The following is a 24,084-nucleotide window of genomic DNA, read 5'->3' as shown; positions in this document are numbered from 1 at the left end:
AGTAGGAGTGCTGATCCAGGATCAGTTTCGCCTTTTAGATTATAATGAATACAATTATGGGGCTCAATACAGTCCCGTGTGTCCCTCCCCTGCTCACATGTTCATCATATCAGAGCTAAGATCCTCTCCCGGGGTGGCGTTCAATATCACTGGAGGAATTAGACTGCCATTGAGTGTCTTTGTAGTTTAGGGTCTACATTTCACACACACACGCACACACACACACACACACACACACACACACACACACACACACACACACACACACACACACACACACACACACACACACACACACACACACACACACACACACACACACACACACACACACACACACACACACACACACACACACACACAGAGAAATACTTCAAATACAGTTACTTGGAATCTTAGGTACTACATGTCACATGTGGTCTGAGTTGCCTCTGCAGTTTATTGAATAATCCCACCACTGAACTACTCATAGTCTATGAAAATCCATCAGCCATTATATATAAGCCAGTTTTCTTACCAAAGAACACTGATGGTTTGGCTTCTCCAGCCCACTGGGCGCAAACGTCAATCCAACGTCTAGTTTTGATTGAACTTTGAGTTGTCAACGAACATTATTTAAAAGTAAAATCAACAAAACATTTAACCATGTCATTGGATTAATAAAAGGTTAAATGTTGGTAAAATAAATAAATATATTCCTTTAGGTTGAGGACTTTTTGAAAATCCAATCAGTTTTCCACGTTGGATTCAATGTCATCAGAAGGGAAGACGTGGAGTTTTTGTTGTTGAAATGACATGGAGCAGTGTTGATTAAACCAGTGTGTGGCCAGTGAGCTCTAATGCTACTCCCCAGCTCCTCTCATGGCCCACACATGGTGCTCATAAACAGTCTCAGAGCATAGGACTTCTGATCTAGGATCAGTTTAGCCTTTTAGATCATCATGAATAAAATGACAGGGACAAAGGGGGACCTGATGCTAGATCAGCTTTCCTAGCCAGACACTAGGCCACTGTGTAGTATGGATGTATGTCTCCTTTATACCTCCTATACTTCTTCATACAAGGTACTGTATGTTGGCATGTGTGTGTTCTATTTCTGAAGGCAAGACATTTTGTCGTCTCACATTTTTCATGAAATCTATTTCAAATTGTCTCAAAACGTCTATTTCAATCGTCTCCAATCATATTTTTTTTGCACCAAACACACGTCTCTACAGTGCAGGTCTGCACCTGCCAAAGGCCGTATTCACATCCACCGGCCTTGAGCAGAGAAGTATGGATCCCGCTGTGGCTTCCTGTCACTCTGAGCATACTGGCAGACACACACACGCCACACACATACACACACACACACAGATACTCTCTCCATATGCACAAAACTATTCAAAAAGTGTGTGTGTGTGTTCCCCCTCCAATGTGCCTCCAAGGACCCCAAGCTACTCCACAGACTGGGAGCCACACAGACTTACCAACATTGCTTCCAGGGAGAGAGACAGAGGGTGGGAGCATATGTTGGATAAAGCGTACTATGTCTCGTTGAGGGGGATATTTCTCTTGGATGTTGTGTTACAAGCCAGGACTGTGCGGTGCAAAAAGAGGCATTTTTTCGTTCAATTTATTAATCCTTTTAGGCAATGTTCCCTGTTCAGAAATGCAAATTGAATCAATCTGAGTCTGACTTTAAGACTTTTCAAGTGGGATTTAATTAGAAGCTAGAGCCTGCAGTTTTTAATGAGAGAGGGGGTGGAGAGAGAGGGAGAGTGGGTTGGGGGGGGTTGCGGTTTTGATCTGAGGTCCTGCTGGAGAAAGCTAGTGCACACACACACAAAAAAGCACACAAACAAACACACACACACACAAGTATGCCCCTCAGTGCAGTGTGAGATGGATGCCCTCACATCCATCTAGTTTCTCTCCTCTACTTTCTCACGTGTCAGTGTTCTGTCAGACTTTCAGCATTGGCAAACCTCTCCTCCTTTATCCCTATCCTTCTATCGCCCATCCCTCTATTCCTTCCAATGCCTCTGAACCTCTCGGTGTCTCTTCTACACCTGTTCTTAGTCATTCCTGTATGTTCAAAGCAGAGTCGCTCACAGAGGTCACGTAGCTTCTCTGATCATCAAATCTTAATTCAAAATCAATCTCCCTTTACACTCTCTACCGATTAGTTTCCCTTCCACATCTCTCTCAGTCCCTCTCTCTTTAACTCCTATTACCACACTTCCATCACTCCCACTCTCTTTCTCCATCTCTGTCTGTCTTCTCTCTCCTTCTCTCTCATTTCTATTTTTTCTTTCTCTCCGTCTCTCTGTCTCTCCTTCCTCTCTCTCTCTCCCCCTCTCTATGTCTATCTCTCTCTCTCCCCCTCTGCTTTTGTCCCTCTCCACTCTCTCTCCCTCTCTCCGCACTAGCCCTAGTGTGAGGCTGACCAGGGTGATTGAGCGAGAGTGTGAGGTCCAGTCTATCACAATTATTAACAACCTGCTAGATCCGCCTGTCTCTCTCCCGCCAATAAATGATCTCAGTGGACAGACAGCAGCCCACACTCCCCAATATATATAATATTCCTCAGGAGAAAATGTGAAGAAATGTGAAAAACTGTCCATTTATCAGAGATTTTAGCGGAGCTTCGGAGTGGGTGCGGATCTAAGGCTGATACATTTTGGGAAATATGGTGCTGTTAAAAGGGGTGAAGCTGGTCTGCGGTGCAGCTGGTCTCCGGGTGGGGATAGGGAGCTCATGCTCTCGTTTGGGTTGGGTGTCTGGGGGCAGCATGGGTGCGTCCCAAATGGCACTCTATTCCCAATATAGGAATAGATGGGCCCTGGTCAAAAGTAGTGCACTATACATGGTTTAGTGTCCCATTTGGGATGCATCCCATCGGAGGCAGCTCCTCCGAGGCCACTTTGTTTGACTCGTTTTGTTTCATTATTAAAATTTTTGTGGTCAAGACACCACCCAGACCAAACAAAAACGGAAAGGGAGGGGAGGGAGAAATGTTGCGTGCTGCCTTGTCGATGTTGCAAAGTTGACATTTTCACAACATACACTACATATACAAAAATATGTGGACACCCATTCAAATTAGTGGATTTGGCTATTTCAGCCACACCCGTTGCTGACAGGTGTATAAAAATCGAGCACACAGCCATGCAATCTCCATAGACAAACATTGGCAGTAGAATGGCCTTACTGAAGAGCTCCGTGACTTTCAACATGGCATCATCACACCTTTCCAACTAGTCAGTTCGTCAAATTTCTGCCCTGCTAGAGCTGCCCGTCAACTGTAAGTGCTGTTATTGTGAAGTGGATAGTCTAGGAGCAACAGCGGCTCCGCCAGTAAAGTGGTAGGTTACACAAGCTGTGGTGTAAAGTGGTGTAAAGCTTGCGCCATTGGACTCTGGAGCAGTGGAAAAGCGTTCTCTGGAGTGATGAATCACGTTTCACCATCTGGCAGTCTGACGGACTAATCTGGGTTTGGCGGATTCCAGGAGGAAGCAACCTGCACCAATGCATAGTGCCAACTGTAAAGTCTGGTGGTGGAGGAATAATGGTCTGGGGCTAGGCCCCTTAATTCCAGTGAAGGGAAATCTTAACACTACAGCATACAATGGCATTCTAGATGATTCTGTGCTTCCAACTTTGTGGCAACAGTTTGGGGAAGGCCCTTTCCTGTTTCAGCATGACACTGCCCCTGTGCAAAGAGGTCCATAGAGAAATGGTTTGTCGAGATCGGCGTGGAAGAACTTGACTGGCCTGACCTCAACCCCATCGAACACCGTTGGGATGAATTGGAATGCCGACTGCGAGCCAGGCCTAATCGCCCACGTCAGTGCCTGACCTCACTAATGCTCTTGTGGCTGAACGGAAGAAAGTCCCCGCAGCAATGTTACAACATCTAGTGGAAAGCCTTCCCAGAAGGGTGGAGGCTGTTATAGCAGCAAAGGGGGGACCAACTCCATATTAATGCCCATGATTTTGGAATGAGATGTTCGACGATGAGGATGTCCACATACTTTTGACCACGTAGTGTAGTGTTTTCTCACGATATGTTCTGAGGAGTAGGCTAATGTAAGAGATTGATAATTGCATTTGTTTCAACAGTGCTGATAGCTTTACCAGGCTTAAAGAGCAGCTGCCCCTAAAACCCAACTTCTCATTTAGAAAACAGCCTACGTGGCATCGATATGACTAAGAAACATTTATTCTACTGTCAAAGTGGACTACAAAGTGTAAATAGGATAATTTTGGTCATAAAGTCAGCCTCGTCTAAAACGAAGTTTTGTGAGACTTGTGGTCGTGACTGCATCAAAATGTAAATGAAGGTTAGGTTTGTTTCAATCCTGCCCACATGCCCACAGTTGGCAGCAGACAAGTAATCATCAATTTGGAGTGCAGCTGCACGCAACCTAATCGTCATGGCCACGGTAAATTTAGTTTTGGATATCCCTTTGGGGCTAGTTGGGTACCATAGGTAAATTACGCAAAGTATATGGTACAGCAATAGATCCAAATTTCAATGACTTAAAAACCCCAAACCAACTATACATTTTATGAATTCATATACAAATAATGAAAGCATTTAATGTGAACTACAAGGTGTGCAACATAAAAATATTGTTACATTTACATTGTGTAATTTATTGACGGTCCCTAAATAGCCCGGGAGATAGGCTATCCAAATTCAAACCAATATTGTCACTGTTGCACACCAGCCTGTTAAAGCTAATTCGCTAAATAATTAGGCTGAATCTTCCCACCTGCGAACACACACACAAGACACCCACATCAAACCACAGCCTGAAACCAACTCATGTTTGAATTCACTCATGGCTGCTAGCATTTCCTAATGAACCAAATCAGGAAGTCCTTTAACATGCAGGTAGTAACTACTCAAAATGGGATGCATAAGAAAAACTGCTTGGAAGGACTCAAAGAGCCAATGAACAGCATATATAGGAGGAGATAAGTACTACATTTGCTATTTTAACACTACTGAGCCAAGCCTAGCTGGAGTGGCCTGGTTATTCACCCACCATAGTTGCTGGATCCAGTGGCTGGATAGAACAGTGAAAATAAATTATCAGAAGCAGCATGGTACGGTTTGGGTCAACTCAGCAGTGAAAAGGGTATTAACTTTGACTGTGTTACTCTTACTGTTAAAAAAAAACCTCGCTTCATTTCTCCAGAAAGGACAACATTGCTCAAATGAACCGATAACTCTTATGAATGCATCCCCAAAAATAAGTTGACCCTTTTCAATATTTCAATAATACGAATGAATGTTCCTTATTTAGGCATGCTGTGAATCGGTGCCAAACTTTGTGAACTGACAGGACACCGTGAGTTTTAAGAAGACATGAAAAGGAGCTACAAAAGAGAGAACACCATAGCTATGGTCCCGAGGGGATGTTTCACTAAGAACCCTACATCAGAGACACACAACCACACACATCAGAGGAACAGACGGCTAGCTAAGCCTGTTTAGAAAAACAGACATTTGGTCCAAAGTCACCCTCCCCTTCTCCCTGCCGCCCTGAGAGCGCAGCGCACCACGCAACACTCTCTGTGTCTCTGGCTGAATCCCAAATGGCTCCCTATGTAGTGCATTACATTTGCCCAGGGTCTATAGGGCTCTGTATAGGGAAGATAGTACCATTTGGGACTTAAGATCTGTCTTTAGAGCCTCATTAACAATCTGCTAATTAACAGGCCGGGAACACAGGGTAATATATATATATATCGGAGGGGGGAAGAATGTGGAGAGGTGACTGAATGGTTGTGTGGGGTGCACAGGTGGGAGACAAGGAAAGGAGAGGAATAGGGGATAGGCAGAGAGAGAGGGCTAAAGAGAGGGAGAAAGAGACAGAGAGAGGGAGGGGTTTGGATGCGCCTGTTCTGAATTAATCCCTGCTCTCATCAGGAGATGAATGTATGCTCACTCTCCCCTTGGAATGAGCTCAAGAATAAAAGGAAGTCAACCCAACAAATAATGAATAAATAAATAAATAAATTGATAAATAAATAAATAAGACAGTACTCCTGAAAGAAAGATACTCAATTGGTGTGTGTGTTGGTGCATGCGTGTCTATTTGTGTGTTTGTGTGTGTGTGGTGCGTCTCTGGTGAGCCTCCTTAACATCAAACAGCTGGAAGTAATAAAATATTTAGGATGTGCTGGGAGTCTGTGAATATTAATATAGCCTTTTCCCTCTGTCTCTCAAATCTCTGTCTTTTTCCTATATATTTTTCTTTCTCTCTCCCCTTTCTGTCTGTCTTTCTCCATGTGCCGCTCTTTCTCTCTTCCTCTTTTCTCTCTGTCACCTATGTCTACCCCCTCTCCTCTACCACCTCCTCTCCAGGGTTGGGTAGGTTGCTTTCTAAATGTAATCCGTTACAGTTACTAGTTACCTGTCCAAAATTGTAATCAGTAACGTAACTTTTGGATTACCCAAACTCAGTAACGTAATCTGATTGCATTCAGTTACTTTTAGATTACTTTAGATTACAATTGAACAACATCTATTGCAGGCTAAATCTATGTTAAAGTTTACATATTTGATACATATATGATGTTAAATGTTACTTTATGGGTTGGTTATGTAGGTTTCTTGTAACCCACCACTTTCTACTCCATATACAAATACGATAAAATGACAGTATATCTCTACATAAAAACAAAGTCTATCAGAATTCCAGCCATTACAATAATTGTTATACCCCTTGATCTTCAATAATAGGATTTGAAAATATGGAAGTATAGATTAGCCAAATTGTTTTACCTGAGCATAACCCCAAAACTAAGGACTTATTAGCCAGCCCTACTCTGTTGTTTATGATTTTGTTGTCATGGAGGACTGATTGGGCTCATTCAATTCGAGTTGAAAAATAAATGCGGCGCTCATGAAATGTTATGCTTTGAGCACTACTGAAAAGTGCTATTTACATGTGAAAAATGAATGCCATATGCTGCATTTGCTATAGGCCTATTGTTGACCTTTTTGTTGGTGACACTTTGATATCTTGACAATCTGCAGCTGTTGCTACCATGTTGTTGTCATGTTGTGTTGCTATGTTATGTTGTTGTCTTAGGTCTCTCTTTATGTAGCGTTGTGTTGTCTCTCTTATCGTGATGTGTGTTTTGTCCTATATTTTTATTTTATAATTTAAAAAAAATCCCAGCCAAAGGCAGGAGGCCTTTTGGTAGGCCTTCATTGTAAATAAGAATTTGTTCTTAACTGAATTGCTTCCTTAAATAAATGTTACATATTTTTTTATCTAAAAAGGGTAAATCCGCACATGAAACAATAACAAAATTGTCGCCCCGCCTCTGTTTTGGTTAAAAGCTGAGAGATGGGCCTGGAGAAATGCAACCGTTCTCAGATTAGACAGAGCTATGGATGCAAGGACTGACCAATCATGATATCCAAATTATTGTTTTAACCACGTTATGAGTCTATACAGTGTTTGTTTCCATTTACCTTGTTTACAAACATTGGGAAAAAACAAGCTTATATTTTGGGTTCTCATGGAGTGTGACAGTTGAACTAAGTTCATGATGCATTTATAAGTTATATTCTTCAAGAATCAATGGAGATATTTACAGTATTTTTATATATGATTTATAAATCCAAAAATGGATGTAGCAACTACAGATTGCCCCTTTAAGTCTTTCAAAAGTGTACGAGTTTGAACATGTGTCCATTAGGCCTATGGATTTTTTTTTTAACAACATGAATTAGATTGAGCAATATAAGCACCACTTTTATTCCACAGGCTGGGATCCGCACTGTGCAGCTGTTGCAAGAGCGCATTTTTCACTGGCTGTCCACTGGTTTTAAAAACAGTGATTGATAGGCAGCTTAAACTTCTTGAATTCAACCGCTATTGGGTTCAAATACACATTTAGATTTGTGAACAGCCATCCACAACAACCACAATCCGTAAGGCGCAAATAGCTAAATGAGAGAGCAGCAGTGTGATTCACATCAATGCGCTATGTAGATATCAATAATAAGTGATATCCGTATCGCCGTAGACTAAACCTCTACTGTCATCCTTACCTCCAAGCGTTTATTCAAGTTGGATAATCTTGGGATTCCGACAGCAGTCGCACCATTGGAAGACATAGCTTGGACTGTAGCCTACAAAAGCCCATTCCTGCTCTTTTCTCACGATCTATCAAACACATTTGGTGTGTCATCATAGTGGTCTCTGACTTGTGGTCAGACTCGCTCAGGTGGAACAAACTTAAACTTGCGCCTTTTTTCAATGCTGATTTGAATGTCTTTGAGAAAACAGAAGTGTCAAAGATTTTTCCCCAAACATCCTTTCTGAATTAAAAAGTATTCCTCGAAGTCATCTAGTTTTTCAAAAGTATCTGTAATCTGTTTACAATATTTTGGGTGGTAACGTAATGGGATTACAGTTACCATTTTTTGTAATACCTTACATGTACTATAACAGATAACATAATTTACTCCCCAACCCTGCTCCTCGCTCTCTTTCTCCACTTCACATTTCTGTCTGTCTTCTGTCTCTACCCCCTCATCTCCCTCTTTCTCCCTCCTTCCTATCCCTCTCTCTACCCCCTCATCTCCGTCCTCCCTATCCCTCTCTCACTTCCTCTTCCTCTCTCTCCCTCTGTTTCTCTCCTTCTCTCTCTCTGTCTGTCTCTCTCTCTCCATGTCTCTCTCTCTCTCTCGCTCTGTATGTCTCAGTGTTGACCTTTAGTCTCTTGCACCTTGTTTGAGAGAGAGAGAGAGAGAGAGAGAGAGAGAATGGAGAGGATGAATGGCGGGTCGCGAGGAGGCAGTGACAGGATTTATGAGTGGGGCTGCTGGGTTGCTCACCACGGTCTCGCTGTGGTCCACACCTCTATAATCGACGCTGTTCGTCAGGCTCCGATGTGTCTGCCTTTCTTTCTTTCTTTCTTTCTTTCTTTCTTTCTTTCGGTCGGTCGGTCGGTCGGTCGGTCGGTCGGTCGGTCGGTCGGTCGGTCGGTCGGTCGGTCGGTCGGTCGGTCGGTCGGTCGGTCGGTCGGTCGGCTCGGTCGGTCGGTCGGTCGGTCGGTCGGTCGGTCGGTCGGTCGGTCGGTCGGTCGGTCGGTCGGTCGGTCGGTCGGTCGGTCGGTCGGTCGGTCGGTCGGTCGGTCGGTCGGTCGGTCGGTCGGTCGGTCGGTCGGTCGGTCGGTCGGTCGGTCGGTCGGTCGGTCGGTCGGTCGGTCGGTCGGTCGGTCGGTCGGTCGGTCGGTCGGTCGGTCGGTCGGTCGGTCGGTCGGTCGGTCGGTCGGTCGGTCGGTCGGTCGGTCGGTCGGTCGGTCGGTCGGTCGGTCGGTCGGTCGGTCGGTCGGTCGGTCGGTCGGTCGGTCGGTCGGTCGGTCGGTCGGTCGGTCGGTCGGTCGGTCGGTCGGTCGGTCGGTCGGTCGGTCGGTCGGTCGGTCGGTCGGTCGGTCGGTCGGTCGGTCGGTCGGTCGGTCGGTCGGTCGGTCGGTCGGTCGGTCGGTCGGTCGGTCGGTCGGTCGGTCGGTCGGTCGGTCGGTCGGTCGGTCGGTCGGTCGGTCGGTCGGTCGGTCGGTCGGTCGGTCGGTCGGGTATTGGAAAACAGGTCCCAGTTTCCCGCTTAGCTTTCTTTCTGTCTGTCATTGATCACATGACACCATTCATTACAATGTGAAGATGCAATAGCGCATCGAAGCCAAATTAAATTGGTTAAGATGGCTTCTCATGGCGACATAACATGTGCAGTTTGAGCTACTCCAGGAAGTGACATTGCAGACTGCCGCAGTGCTGCCTCTCTCATTTGTCCGAGGTGGTTTCAACAGTTTTTCTGTGGCGACGTCGCCGAAGATCCATCTGCTGGCCATGGCCTGCTAGCTTTCTGAATTGCTGTGTCTCCAGCTCGCCTAGCGTAGTAGCGACTACCGAACGGCCCCCTGACTCACCTATTGCTGCTCATTGATCACTCGGCTACTCATGCCTCTCCCAAATGTCAATATGCCTTGTCTACTGCTGTTTAGGTTAGTTATTATTGTTTTATTTCACTATAGAGCCCCCAGCCCCGCCCTAAATGCCTTAGATAGCTCTTTTGTCGTACCCTCCACACATGCGGAGACCTCACCTGGCTTAACTGGTGCCTCCAGAGACGCAACCGCTCTCATCGTCACTCAATGCCTAGGTTTACCTCCACTGTACTCACATCCTACCATGCCATTGTCTGTACATTATGCCCTGAATCTATTCTACCACGCCCAGAAATCTACTCCTTTTATTCTCTGTCCCCAACGCACTAGACGACCAGTTCTTACAGCCTTTAGCCTTACCCTTATCCTACTCCTCCTCTGTTCCTCTGGTGATGTAGAGGTTAACCCAGGCCCTGTTGCCCCCAGCACCACACCTATTTGCAAGATGCTCTCATTTGTTGACTTCTGTAACCGTAAAAGCCTTGGTTTCATGCATGTTAACATCAGAAGCCTCCTCCATAAGTTTGTTTTATTCACTGCTTTAGCACACTCTGCCAACCCTGATGTCCTAGCCGTGTCTGAATCCTGGCTTAGGAAGGCCACCAAAAATTCAGAAATTTCCATCCCCAACGACAACATTTTCCGACAAGATAGAACTGCCAAAGGGGGCGGAGTTGCAATCTACTTCAGAGATAGCCTGCAGAAGTCTGTCATACTATCCAGGTCTGTGCCCAAACAATTCGAGCTTCTACTTTTAAAAACCTTTCCAGAAATAAGTCTCTCACCATTGCCACCTTTTATAGACCCCCTCAGCTCCCATTTGTGCCCTGGACTGTAACGAACGTCGTCGGGAGAAGGAGAAGAGGACCAAGGTGCAGCGTTGTAAGTGTTCATATTTTATTAAATGAACTGAACACTGAACAAAACAACAAAAGACGACAAACGAACAGTTCTGTAAGGTGACGACACACACTAAACAGAAAACAACTACCCACAAACACAGGTGGGAACAGGCTACCTAAGTATGGTTCTCAATCAGAGACAACGATAGACAGCTGCCTCTGATTGGGAACCATACCAGGCCAAACACATAGAAATACAAAACAAGGACAACATAGAACACCAGACATAGAATGCCCACCCCAACTCATGCCCTGACCAACCAAAATAGAGACATAAAAAGGATCTCTAAGGTCAGGGCGTGACATGGACACCATATGTGAATTGATTGCCCCCCATCTATCTTCAGAGTTTGTACTGTTAGGTGACCTAAACTGGGATATGCTTAACACCCCGGCCGTCCTACAATCTAAGCTTGATGCCCTCAATCTCACACAAATTATCAAGGAACCTACCAGGTACAACCCTAAATCTGTAACCATGGGCACCCTCATAGATATCATCCTGACCAACTTGCCCTCTAAGTACACCCCTGCTGTCTTCAACCAGGATCTCAGCGATCACTGCCTCATTGCCTGCGTGCGTAAAAGGTCCGCAGGTCAAACGACCACCTCTCATCACTGTCAAACGCTTACTAAAACACTTCAGCGAGCATGCCTTTCGAATCAACCAGGCCGGGGTATCCTGGAGCGGGATATTGATCTCATCCCATCAGTAGAGGATGCCTGGTTGCTCTTTAAAAGTGCTTTCCTCCCCATATTAAATAAGCATGCCCCGTTCAAAAAATGTATAGATATGCCCTTGCTTCACCCCAGCCTTGACTGCCCTTGACCAGCACAAAAACATCATATGACATACTCCATTAGCATCGAATAGCCCCCGCGATATGTAACTTTTTAGGGAAGTCAGGAACCAATATACACAGTCAGTTAGGAAAGCTAAGGCTAGCTTTTTCAAACAGAAATTTGCATCCTGTAGCACTAATTCCAAAAAGTTTTGGGACACTGTAAAGTCCATGGAGAATAGGAGCACCTCCTCCCAGCTGCCTACTGCACTGAGGCTAGGAAACACTGTCACCACAGATAAATCTACGATAATCGATCATTTCATTAAGCATTTATCTACGGATGGCCATGCTTTCCACCTGGCTACCCCTACTCCGTCCAACAGCTCTGCACCCCCCGCAGAAACTTGCCCAAGCCCCCCCCCGCTTCTCCTTCACCCAAATCCAGACAGCTGGTGTTCTGAAAGAGCTGCAAAATCTTGATCCCTACAAATCAGCCGGGCTAGACAATCTGGACCCTCTCTTTCTAAAATTATCCGCCAAAATTATTGCAACCCTATTACTAGCCTGTTCAACCTCTCTTTCGTATCGTCTGAGATCCCCAAAGATTGGAAAGCTGCCGCGGTCATTCCCCTCTTCAAAGGGGGAGACACTCTAGACCCAAACTGTTATAGACCTATATCCATCCTGCCCTGCCTTTCTAAAATCTTCGAAAGCCAAGTTAACAAACAGATCACCGACCATTTCGAATCCCACCTTACCTTCTCCACTATGCAACCTGGATGCCGAGCTGGTCATGGGTGCACCTCAGCCACGCTCAAGGTCCTAAACGATATCATAACCGCCATCAATAAAATACAGTACTGTGCAGCCGTCTTCATCGACTTGGCTAAGGCTTTCGACTCTGTCAATCACCACAGGGTTCAATTCTCGGGCCGACTCTTTTCTCTCTATATATCAATGATGTCGCTCTTGCTGCTGGTGATTCTCTGATACACCTCTACGCAGACAACACCATTCTGTATACATCTGGCCCTTCTTTGGACACTGTGTTAACAAACCTCCAGACGAGCTTCAATGTCATACAACACTCCTTCCGTGGTCACCAACTGCTTTTAAATGCTTGTAAAACTAAATGCATACTCTTCAACCGATTGCTGCCCCCACCCGCCCGTCCGACTAGCATCACTACTCTGGACGGTTCTGAATATGTGGACAACTACAAATACCTAGGTGTCTGGTTAGACTGTAAACTCTCCTTCCAGACTCACATTAAGCATCTCCAATCCAAAATTAAATCTAGAATCGTCTTCCTACAAAGCATCTTTCACTCATGCTGCCAAACATACCCTCGTAAAACTGAATATCCTACCAATCCTTGACTTCGGCGATGTCAAAGCTATTACAAATTAGCCTCCAACATTCTACTCAGCAAATTGGATGAAGTCTATCACAGTGCCATCCGTTTTGTCACCAAAGCCCCATATACTACCCACCACTGCAACCTGTATGCTCTCGTTGGCTGGCCCTCGCTACATATTCGTCGCAGAACACACTGGCTCCAGGTCATCTAAGTCTTTGCTAGGTAAAAATCTGCCTTATCTCAGCTCACTGTTCACTATAGCAACACCCACCCATAGCACGCGCTCCAGCAGGTATATTTCACTGGTGATCCCCAAAGCCAACACCTCCTTTGGCCGCCTTTCCTTCCAGTTCTCTGCTGCCAATGACTGGAACGAATTGCAAAAATCATTGACTTTAAGCATCAGCTGTCAGAGCAGCTTACCGATCACTGTACCTGTACACAGCCCATCTGTAAATAGCACACCCAACTACCTCATCCCCATATTGTTTTTTTGCTCTTTTGCACGACAGTATCTCTACTTGCACATCATAATCTGCACATCTATCACTCCAGTGTTAATGCTACATTGTAATTATTTCGCCTCTATGGCCTATTTATTGCCTACCTCCCTAATCTTACTACATTTGCACACACTGTACATAGACTTTTTCTATTGTGTTATTGGCTGTACGTTTGTTTAACCCATGTGTACCTCTGTGTTGTTGTTTTTGTCGCACTGCTTTGCTTTATCTTGGCCAGCTCGCAGTTGTAAATGAGAACTTGTTCTCAACTGGCCTACCTTGTTAAATAAAGGTGAAATAAAAATAAAACATTAAAAAAATTAAGTACCTCAAGTTGAAGGCCGACAGGGGTACTACAGGCTTCTGTCAGCAACTAAATTATCCTTACAACTTCTGTGTGCGATAAATAACTAAAAATCGATTCAAGGACATACATCTGGGTTAATAGAAGCAATTATTGGTGTAATGATTGTCTTAAAAAATATGTATTTACACATAAGATTGACCATGAAGATCGTCTTGTTTCCATTTACTATCCTGTTTTCTGCTAACAATGCCTGCAGTACCGCGGTCAGCCCTCAGCTTCTCTGTCCCTTTGGTTTTGTGCTGTTGAGGGTCACAAAGTGTGGCAGGGGAGAGACTGTCAGCCCTTTAATGTCAGTGTGAATAAGGACATCTGTGAAGCATGTCAATGTATTATTCAGTGGACCCTGCTGCCTCTCCGATGACCCTGCTCTGTTACCCCCCCAGCACCACACACACAGCACACTGGCTGGGTCCACACTGACTAGCACAGTGGGAGGGTGGGAGATGCTGACCAACACTGGACAGAGAGAAGGAGGAGAAGGTGTGAGAGAGAGCAGAAGAGATGGACAGCAGACAAACAGACAGGCAGACACAAAGACACACAAACACACAGAGACAATATATAAAGAGAGAGAAAAAAAGGTTTTCAAAGGATTTACTGTTTGTGTGTGTGTATGTGTGTGTGCCATAAAGTGATTGACGGAGGGATAAATAAACACAAGCGTACAACATCTTAACCCTCATCAGTAGCATCAAAAGGAGCAGCAGCAGAGAGGAAGAGGAGAGGGTGAATATTTTGGCGCGCGTCCAGAGAAGGTCTGAATGACTTTCCGCTCCCCCCTGAGCAGTGTCGGCCCCTTCATGCTGCCACTTCAAATCCCCCGTCCCACTGATATGAGGCCTGTAAGAAGTTCACAGGCCCTTCAAGAGGACAGAGCTAAAGAGAGAGGGAGAGAGCGAGCGAGAGAGAGATAAATAGAGAGGGAGAGATGAGATGAAAAGAGAGATAGGATGAGAGACACAGAGGGAAAGAAAAGGATGAGATAAAGAGAGAGAGTATTTTTAGTATTTGATTAGGATCCCCATTAGCTAAAGCAGCAGCTACTCTTCCTGGGGTCCACACAAAACATGAAACATGACATAATAGAGAACATTAATAGACAAGAACAGCTCCAGAACAGAACTACATCAATTAGAGGTCCAGAGATGCAAAGACAGAGAGAAAGAAAGATAGGGGAGTGAGAGAATAACACAGATAGAGAAACATTGATATAGAGGCGGAGGAAGACAGAAGCTCATACAGGACTGTTGTAGTTTGGGAGTTGTACCCAGTCGGCACTTCTAGCCATGTAAAAACAGAATGAGGAAGTAGAGGAGTGCCTGGCCAACAGTGGGGGACTGTCACTGTTGGGACAGTGCTCTGTGCACACAAACACACACACGCATGCTTTCAAATACTGTGTGAGAGTGCTGATCTTCCCAGACAACACCCCAGCCTCTCTGATGACACTTTGAGGTTTATATAGACTCACAGAAGAGAAACACTTGGCCTGCCTCTCTCTCTCTCTCAATTCAATTCAATTCAAGTTTCGGTCTGTCTCTGAATTGCTCTGTCTCGCTGCCTATCCCCCTCTGTCTCCAGCTTATCCAGCAGAATTGAAAGTGTTGTTTTAATGGCTTACATGTGTACCGATTAAGAATCTGGCACACAAGCAAGCCCCTTTAAAGGGGCAATCTAGGATTCAAACAAAAAACAAGAAAACATCCCACCACTTCTTTTTGGTTAACAACGGAGCGATGGGGCTGGAGAAATGGAACCGCTTTCAAATGTATAGACAGTGTAATGATTGCAAGGACTAACCAATATGATCAATATGATAGCTTTAACAATGTTTTAAAACTTTAAAGTTTGTTTACAATTACATTGTTCACAAATTATGGAGTAAAACAATCTTATATTTTGGGTTGTGATTGAGTAACACAGTTCATTTGTCTTTAATGGGACAATCTGGGATTGAACAGCTGAGGGATAGGGCTGAAGAAATATAACCACTCAAATTCATAGACAGACTTTGTCTATGGATGCAAAGACTGACCATCCATGACCATCATACATTTTTTCTTTTTACAAACAAGGGAGTAAAACAAGCGTATATTTTGCGTTCTGATGGGGTACGACAGTTGAACTAAGCTCATGAGGCGTTTATAAATGATATTCTTCAAGAATCAATGGATATATATCATGAATTTAAAAAAAATAGATGTACCAATCACAAATTGCCTCTTTAATAGTGTTGCTTTACTCATAGTTTGTTGTTTCTCTGTTCTCTGCCGAGGGGATTTGGAGGTAAGGGTTTTTTATTGCCTGGGTATGGCAAGAATGTATTTTGAGAGACTGTAGGTATGTTGCACAGCAGGGATCCTCACACACTCGGCTTCAAACACACAACTTACACAAACATGTAGTGTTTGAATAAAAAGCATGCTCAATGGAGAACCTCAGGTTAGGCCTGGATTAGGCCTAATCTGTGTCCGGGAAACCGGCTCTAAAAGTATTAGAAAGATTTCAAATCGTTTTTGAACCCAGGTCTGGTACTGTGTCTATGTACTGAATGAAGGCATCGCGTGCGTGCCTTACCCAAATATTACCCTCCCTATTCACTAGCTAGCCAGTCCTCTACCAATGTGTGTGTATGGCTACATCACAAATAGCACCCTATTTTTATTTTGTAGTGCACTACTTTTCACCATAGCACTATCTGTCCTGGTCAAAAGTAGCGTACTACTGTATATAGGTAATAGGGTGTCATTGAGGATGCACATTATGGGTATGGCAAGTTTCCTGCGCCTCCAGACCGCACCGCTAGGACCAGGGTGTCTCTCTCCCCTGTAAAAGCCAGCATGGCAGACACAAACGGCCCTGTGGTTGAATAAAAAAGCCCAAGCGTAAAATGAACCGAGGCCTGTAAAAAAGGAGAAAAGAGCGTGCCCACTGCTGCCTGGCCTGCGCCGTGCGTGTGTGTGTGCCATGTGTGGAGCTGAACTACTGAGGGGTTGGGGGAGGATGGGGCGAGAGTGGAGGTAGGGGTGTAATCAGCACCACTCAGCCGTGGAGGGAGCTGGGGGCTCCTCTCAGGGCTCCTCTCAGGCTCTGCAGTGTGCCCACAGAGTCATGCCAGGGCAGATGTGAGTTTGCCTGGCATAAGGGGCACAGGAAGGGATGGAGGGGTGTAAAGGTGGTGATTGTGGGTAAAGTGCGTGAGTGTGGGTGGGTGGGACCGAGAGAGAAGGTGAGCGTGCCCGAAAGAAGGGAGAGACGGAGATGGTACACAATCCTCCTCCTCCCAGTCACCCTATTGGTATCATTATGCAAGCAGTGAGCTGTAAACGGTCCCGCTGAGCAACAATGGCACTGTTGAAATGATTCCATGGACACAGATATGTACAGCAGGGTTGTTGTTTTTGATGAAGCGGCACTACACACACACACAAACACACACACACAAGCATCCACAAAGATGTACATAAGCAAGCATACACACACGTACACAAGCATGATGGCACACATAGACACACACACACATACACACACACAAACGTAAAGGGAGTGTTCCACTTATTTCTCAATGACAGAAATGCATATAATAGTAACTTAGAGGACCCCAAGAAAACATTCCCAAATTGCTAACTATTTGCGGTAACGAATTCAACCATTCTGTGGCTCCGGGGGAGTTTTCTACACAGCCTGCAGAGTGCAGGATAAACCTCATTTCGCCCATGGATCCGATCCTGGATCTGGGGGCAATTCGGAAAAGCCCAGAGCCATGCTTTCTTTTGGAGGGGTGCATTCGGATTTAGCTCAATGGGATTCTTTTTATTTTTAATCTTAGGATCAATGTTGTTACAGTTGCTTCTTGTTGAAGAGGCATCTGCCAGCGTTAGCTTGCCATAGCTAGCTATCCTCTACCTCTTTTTCTGAATGAATTTGGTAGAAAAATCAGTGAGCTCGATTTTGTTTGTGTACTTCCATATGTCGATAACATAGTTAAGTTTGTCGTTGATGTGGGTTAGAAAATATCCTAAACCTAGCCAGCTAGATGGCAAGCTAAAACCGGGGAGAGAGGGAGGAGAGAATTCACTTTCTGTTTCATCTGCTGGCTTGCTAATATTCACTCAAATACGTACTTCCACATGTAATTGATGAAATTAGATTTTTATTCTATAAAGATTGTAATTGTGTCAATATGTTGTGAATATTGTAGAAAAATTCTCGCAGACGTTTTCCATATGAAAAGTGAAGTGCCACTTACAGCTTACTATGAATAGGCTACAGGCAATATGTTCCTCCACTATGTACAGTAGGCTACAGGTAGTATGTTCCTCCACCATGTACAGTAGGCTACAGGCAGTATGTTTGTCCACCATGTACAGTAGGCTACAGGCAATATATTCCTCCACCATGTACAATAGGCTACAGACAATATCAATATCAAATATCAAAAATCAAATTGATTTATAAAGCCCTTCTTACATCAAGTGATATCTCAAAGTGTTGTACAGAAACCCATCCTAAAACCCCAAACAGCAAGCAATGCAGGTGTAGAAGCACGGTGGCTAGGAAAAACTAGGAAGAAACCTAGAGAGGAACCAGGCTATGAGGGGTGGCCAGTCCTATTTTGGCTGTGCCAGGTGGAGATTATAACAGAACATGGCCAAGATATTCAAATGTTCATAGATGACCAGCAGGGTCAAATAATAATAATCACAGTGATTGTCGAGGGTGCAACAGGTCAGCACCCCGATCATTCAGAGTATCTCTATCGCACCTGCTGTCTCTAGAGAGTTGAAAACAGCAGGTCTGGGACAGGTAGCACGTCCGGTGAGCAGGTCAGGGTTCCATAGCCGCAGGCAGAACAGTTGAAACTGGAGCAGCAGCACGGCCAGGTGGACTGGGGACAGCAGGGAGACATCAGGCCAGGTAGTCCTGAAGCATGGTCCTAGGGCTCAGGTCCTCCAAGAGAGAGAGAGAGAGAAAGAGAGAAAGAAAGAAAGAAAGAAAGAAAGAAAGAAAGAAAGAAAGAAAGAAAGGAGAGAAAGAGAGAGAGAATTAGAGAGAGCATACTTAAATTCACACAGGACACCGGATAAGACAGGAGAAATACTCCAGATATAACAGACTGACCCTAGCCCCCCGACAACATAAACTACTGCAGCATAAATACTGGAGGCTGAGACAGGAGGGGTCGGGAGACACTGTGGCCTCATCCGACGATACCCCCGGACAGGGCCGAACAGGCAGGATATAACCCCACCCACTTTGCCAAACACAGCCCCCATACCACTAGAGGGATATCTTCAACCACCAACTTACCATCCTGAGACTTACCAAGGCCGAGTATAGGCCACAAAGATCTCCGCCACGGCACAACCCAAGGGGGGGCGCCAACCCAGACAGGAAGATCACGTCAGTGACTCAACCCACTCAAGTGACGCACCCCTCCTAGGGACAGCATGGAAGAGCACCAGTAAGCCAGTGACTCAGCCCCTGTAATAGGGTTAGAGGCAGAGAATCCCAGTGGAGAGAGGGGAACCGGCCAGGCAGAGAGAGCAAGGGCGGTTCGTTGCTCCAGTGCTTTTCCGTTCACCTTCACACTCCTGGGCCAGACTACACTCAATCATAGGACCTACTGAAGAGATGAGTCTTCAATAAAGACTTAAAGGTTGAGACAGAGTCTGCGTCTCTCACATGGGTAGGCAGACGCTAGCACTGGAATAATATGATCAAATGTTTTGGTTCTAGTCAAGATTCTAGCAGCCGTGTTTAGCACTAACTGAAGTTTATGTAGTCCTTTTCCGGGTAGCCGGAAAGTAGAGCATTGCAGTGTCTAACCTAGAAGTGACAAAAGCATGGATACATTTTTCTGCATCATTTTTGGACAGAAAGTTTCTGATTTTTGCAATGTTACGTAGATGGAGAAAAGCTGTCCTTGAAACAGTCTTGATATGTTCGTCAAAAGAGAGATCAGGGTTCAGAGTAACGCCGAGGTCCGTTTTATTTGAGACGATTGTACAACCATCAAGATTAATTGTCAGATTCAACAGAAGATCTCTTTGTTTCTTGGGACCTAGAACAAGCATCTCTGTTTTTTCCGAGTTTAAAAGTAGAACATTTGCAGCTATCCACTTCCTTATGTCTGAAACACAGGCTTCCAGTGAGGGCAATTTTGGGGCTTCACTATGTTTCATCAAAATGTACAGCTGTGTGTCATCCGCATAGCAGTGAAAGTTAACATTATGTTTCCGGATGACATCCCCAAAAGGTAAAATATATAGTGAAAACAATAGTGGTCCCAAAACGGAACCTTGAGGAACACCAAAATTTACAGTTGATTTGTCAGAGGACAAACCATCCACAGAGACAAACTGATATCTTTCCGACAGATAAGATCTAAACCAGGCCAGAACATGTCCGTGTAGACCAATTTGGGTTTCCAATCTCTCCAAAAGAATGTGGTGATCAATATGTTCCTCCACCATGTACAGTAGGCTACAGGCAATCTGTTCATCCACCATGTACAGTAGGGTACAGGCAACATGTTCCTCCACCATGTACAGTAGGGTACAGACAATATGTTCCTCCACCATGTACAGTAGGCTACAGGCAGTATGTTCCTCCACCATGTGAGTCATAGAAATTAAAATCTTGCATATGGGGCTTTCCCACAGTCTTTGTGGTTTTTATTTGGGGGAGCATAAACCCATGTATATTAGTTAATATACAGCACCAACTACAGCAATATATGTTAGGGTCTATTTTCTGCTGCCTGGACTTTTTATTACCATGTTATTCGTATTTCCAGATGGCATTCAAGTTGGTTATTAAGGCACCTGAAAGTTCACATGTTCCAGAAGACATTTCTGCCAAAAAATGCATGTTCAAATGGCTCTCCTGTGAAGTACTGACTTGTGACATACACCTAGTTTCCTGAAACGAGTCACACCGTTGTTGTGAATATGGGGAGGTGTATGTCTGTTATAAAAATATGTTCTGTGTTTTTTACACAAAAATCAACTGTACTAGTTGTTCAGGCTCTGGTCTTGTAACATCTTGATTACTGTCCGGTAATATGTTCAAGTGCAGCAAAGAAAGACTTAGCTAAGCTGTAGCTGGCTCAAAACAAAGCAGCACACCAGTCTTTCCTGGTTGAGGGTTGATGAGAGATTAACTGCTTCTGTGATGAAAATTCCAGACTGTCTGCATGATCAAATAACATACAGCTCAGACACCCATACATTCAGGTGCCTTAATAACCCAGGTCTTTTCACAGTCCCCAAGTCCAATATAAATTCACATCAACGCATAGTATTATACAGAACCATGATCGCATGGGACTGTCTTACATCTCCAATTACTCAAGAAAACAGAGAAATGACCTCTAAAAAACATCTCATTGCACAAAAGGGACTGTGAAATGACACAAACACACTCTAAAACACAATCTACACACACATTATTATTTTGTTGAATTGTTTGTATATCGTTGTAGTTTAAATTTGTGTAACTGTTCTTGTCTATCAGTGTATCAATGTTCTGTTACTTGTGATGTTTTATGTTTTTGTGTTAGCCCCAGGAAGAATAGCTGCTGCTTCGGCAAAAGCTAATGGGGATCCGAAAAAACCAAATAAACCAAAATAAACCAAAGCAAACACACACACGCACACACTTCTCCTTCTCCAGTCGACCTCTCCTCTCTCTGAGGCATGGCAGAGCGTTGGCACACAGGGTGCCCTGGAGAGTGAGTGAGGGTGCCCAGCTGCATGCCAACTGTGCCCGAGGGGCTGCCCTACCCACAGACTCAAGGGAGCAGCCACTCTTTCTCTCTCTCTCTCTCTCTCTCTCTCTCTCTCTCTCTCTCTCTCTCTCTCTCTCTCTCTCTCTCTCTCTCTCTCTCTCTCTCTCTCTCTCTCTCTCTCTCTCTCTCTCTCTCTCTCTCTCTCTCTCTCTCTCTCTCTCTCTCTCTCTCTCTCTCTCTCTCTCTCTCTCTCTCTCTCTCTCTCTCTCTCTCTGCGCCAGTCTGAGTGATTGACAGGATGTGAAATGCTCTGGGGTTATGCTACAGCTAAGGCGCAAGAGCCTACATAATTGCAACACATACAAACACATCTAAAAACTCTCCATCTCTTGCTCCCAGCCTTACACACAGTCACACATCTATTGTTACATAGTCATTTGTCAGATCCGCCTCTCATTTTAGTGCTCCAATCCAGGAGTGACACTCTCTTTGTTTGTCCCTGTGGCCTGTCTGCCTGGTCATTGGCTTTAATGTGCATCTTGGCGCCTCACGTCTCTGTGGCTGGGTTGCAAATGGTTCCCTATTCCCTATATAGTGCACTACCTTGGGGCTTATACGCCCTACAGGCCCTGGTAAAGAGTAGTGTACCATATACACCATAGTGTACCATATAGGGAATAGGGTGCCATTTGGGACTAACTCACTGTGTCCCGCTATGACTCGCTATGTGTCTGGTTATATGGCTCCCTGTGTGTCTCGCTGCGTCTCTCTGTGAGTGCCTCACACTGATTACAGTGTTCAACCACTCACTCCCCTCACAGCCTGCTGGCAATGGCTATGGTGATCCAGCCTTCAGCTCAACAGTAGCACCACTTAGCCAGGCCATCCGTGACTGTGTGTGTTGTATCTGAACCATGTCCTGCTTCCTCAACTCAGGTTGTGTTCAGAATGGCACCATATACCCTATATAGCCACTACTTTTGACTAGGGCCAGGGAATATGGCGCCATTTGGGACGTTATTTGTATGTCGCTGTAATGCCGCTGTATGAAAGCTTGCCTACAGATGTAGGATCTTAATTAAAACCAGTTTGCTACAGTAGCAAAATAACAAGAAATTATCATTCTTACGTGAATTATAATTAATGGACATTTTTGTAAGGGTTGATCGTGAAGGAAAATCAAGTCTGAAATTTGGAAATGACAAACTTCAGAAGCCTTTTTAAACCTCAAATACACTGTAAGTTTTAATTTCCTGCATTGCAGGAAAGTTCTCCTGCATCAGGGTGATCAAATTAAGATCCTACATCCGGTAAGTCCCTGTAATGCAGGATGTCCCCATAACGTGAACACAAACCCAAAATACATAAAATTGCAGCCAGCCAGGCTATAATGTTTTAGCTAAAAATTAGTATATCCATGTAAGAATATGTTTGCCAATATTTTCCTCTTAAAATAAACAATAAACGTGATTCTGATTCACGTCAAAATCATTTTGCGATCCATTTTGACGAGGTTTGCGTGCGGATTAGTGTTAGCATGTTCTAGTTTACAAGTTTACTTCCTCTTTCTCAATGTCTTGTGACAGCTTCTACAGTGAACTGGGTAATTACAGTAATAGCCCTAGCTGTCTTAGGCAGAACACTGATGGTGGGAAACATGAATAAACAAACAAACACTGACACTGATGCTCTCACATCTACTGTGAAAAAGAACCCCTCTGCTTGGAGTCTGTGTGTCATCCCTTCCCCTCCCATTTTTTCAAATTCATTGATTTGTTGACGCCGGGGATGGATATAAAAAGCTAAACATGCCCAACAGAGCACGTAATGGGCTGATTTGACTAACGTGTGAGTGCAGAGGAGTGGAAGGAGAAGGAAAGGCATGGGGTCTTTCCCTCAGCAGCAGCAGCAGCCGACACAGACTGACCGCCCCCAGACTGATGACATGGCTGCTTGCACGACTGCATGACTGAACCGTCACATTTAGGCAGAGCTGTGAGTCTATGATTGTGAAGAGCTGAATTGGACCCGTCTCTGAACTGAATCTGAATTTATTGAGCTGAATCGGAAACTGGCCCTGATCTGAATCTGAACTGAATCTGAACCTATTGAGCTGAATCTAAACAGACTATGAACTGACAATGTTAGTCAGTTCATTGCTGACTGTGCTGATTCAGATTGAACGATGTCTTCATTCATATAACATTGAATCAATCTCATTCCCTCATACACTTGTGAAGTCAACAGTGTGAATGTGTACACTATTGTACATTAGTAATACTGTGAATGCCAAAAGTAATGGTATGACAAGCCATACTGTTATTTTGACCCAGCCAGTTGGGTCACTTAGAAAGGGTTGTTTTCTTTGAAGACTGTAGGCTTGGCTTAGTGGGGGTGTGGCTTCCAGATAATTTTTTTGGGCCACACGTGAGAGTAAATGTCATTCTGGTTAATCTGTTCAGCTCTATTGTCATC

At 44.7% G+C, this 24,084-nt stretch overlaps 1 protein-coding gene across 1 annotated transcript in view; it reads right to left on the bottom strand.

Annotated features, from left to right (window-relative positions):
• LOC139564133 (uncharacterized) overlaps positions 1-23,576 on the bottom strand; it is a 52,707-nt gene extending 29,131 nt beyond the window's left edge. Inside the window, exons 1-2 of the mRNA XM_071383352.1 lie at positions 23,456-23,576; positions 19,811-20,178 (exon numbers count right to left, since the gene is read on the bottom strand). Coding sequence (XP_071239453.1) covers positions 19,811-20,178; positions 23,456-23,576 — 489 coding nt within the window. The remainder of the gene's footprint in view (positions 1-19,810; positions 20,179-23,455) is intronic.
• Between the last annotated feature and the right edge of the window lie 508 nt (positions 23,577-24,084).

The sequence above is a fragment of the Salvelinus alpinus genome, chromosome 35 (genome assembly GCF_045679555.1).
Source record: "Salvelinus alpinus chromosome 35, SLU_Salpinus.1, whole genome shotgun sequence".
NCBI classification, from domain to species: domain Eukaryota; kingdom Metazoa; phylum Chordata; class Actinopteri; order Salmoniformes; family Salmonidae; genus Salvelinus; species Salvelinus alpinus.
The sequence above is the reverse complement of the archived record's forward strand: the minus strand, read 5'-3'. Positions and strand labels throughout refer to the sequence as shown.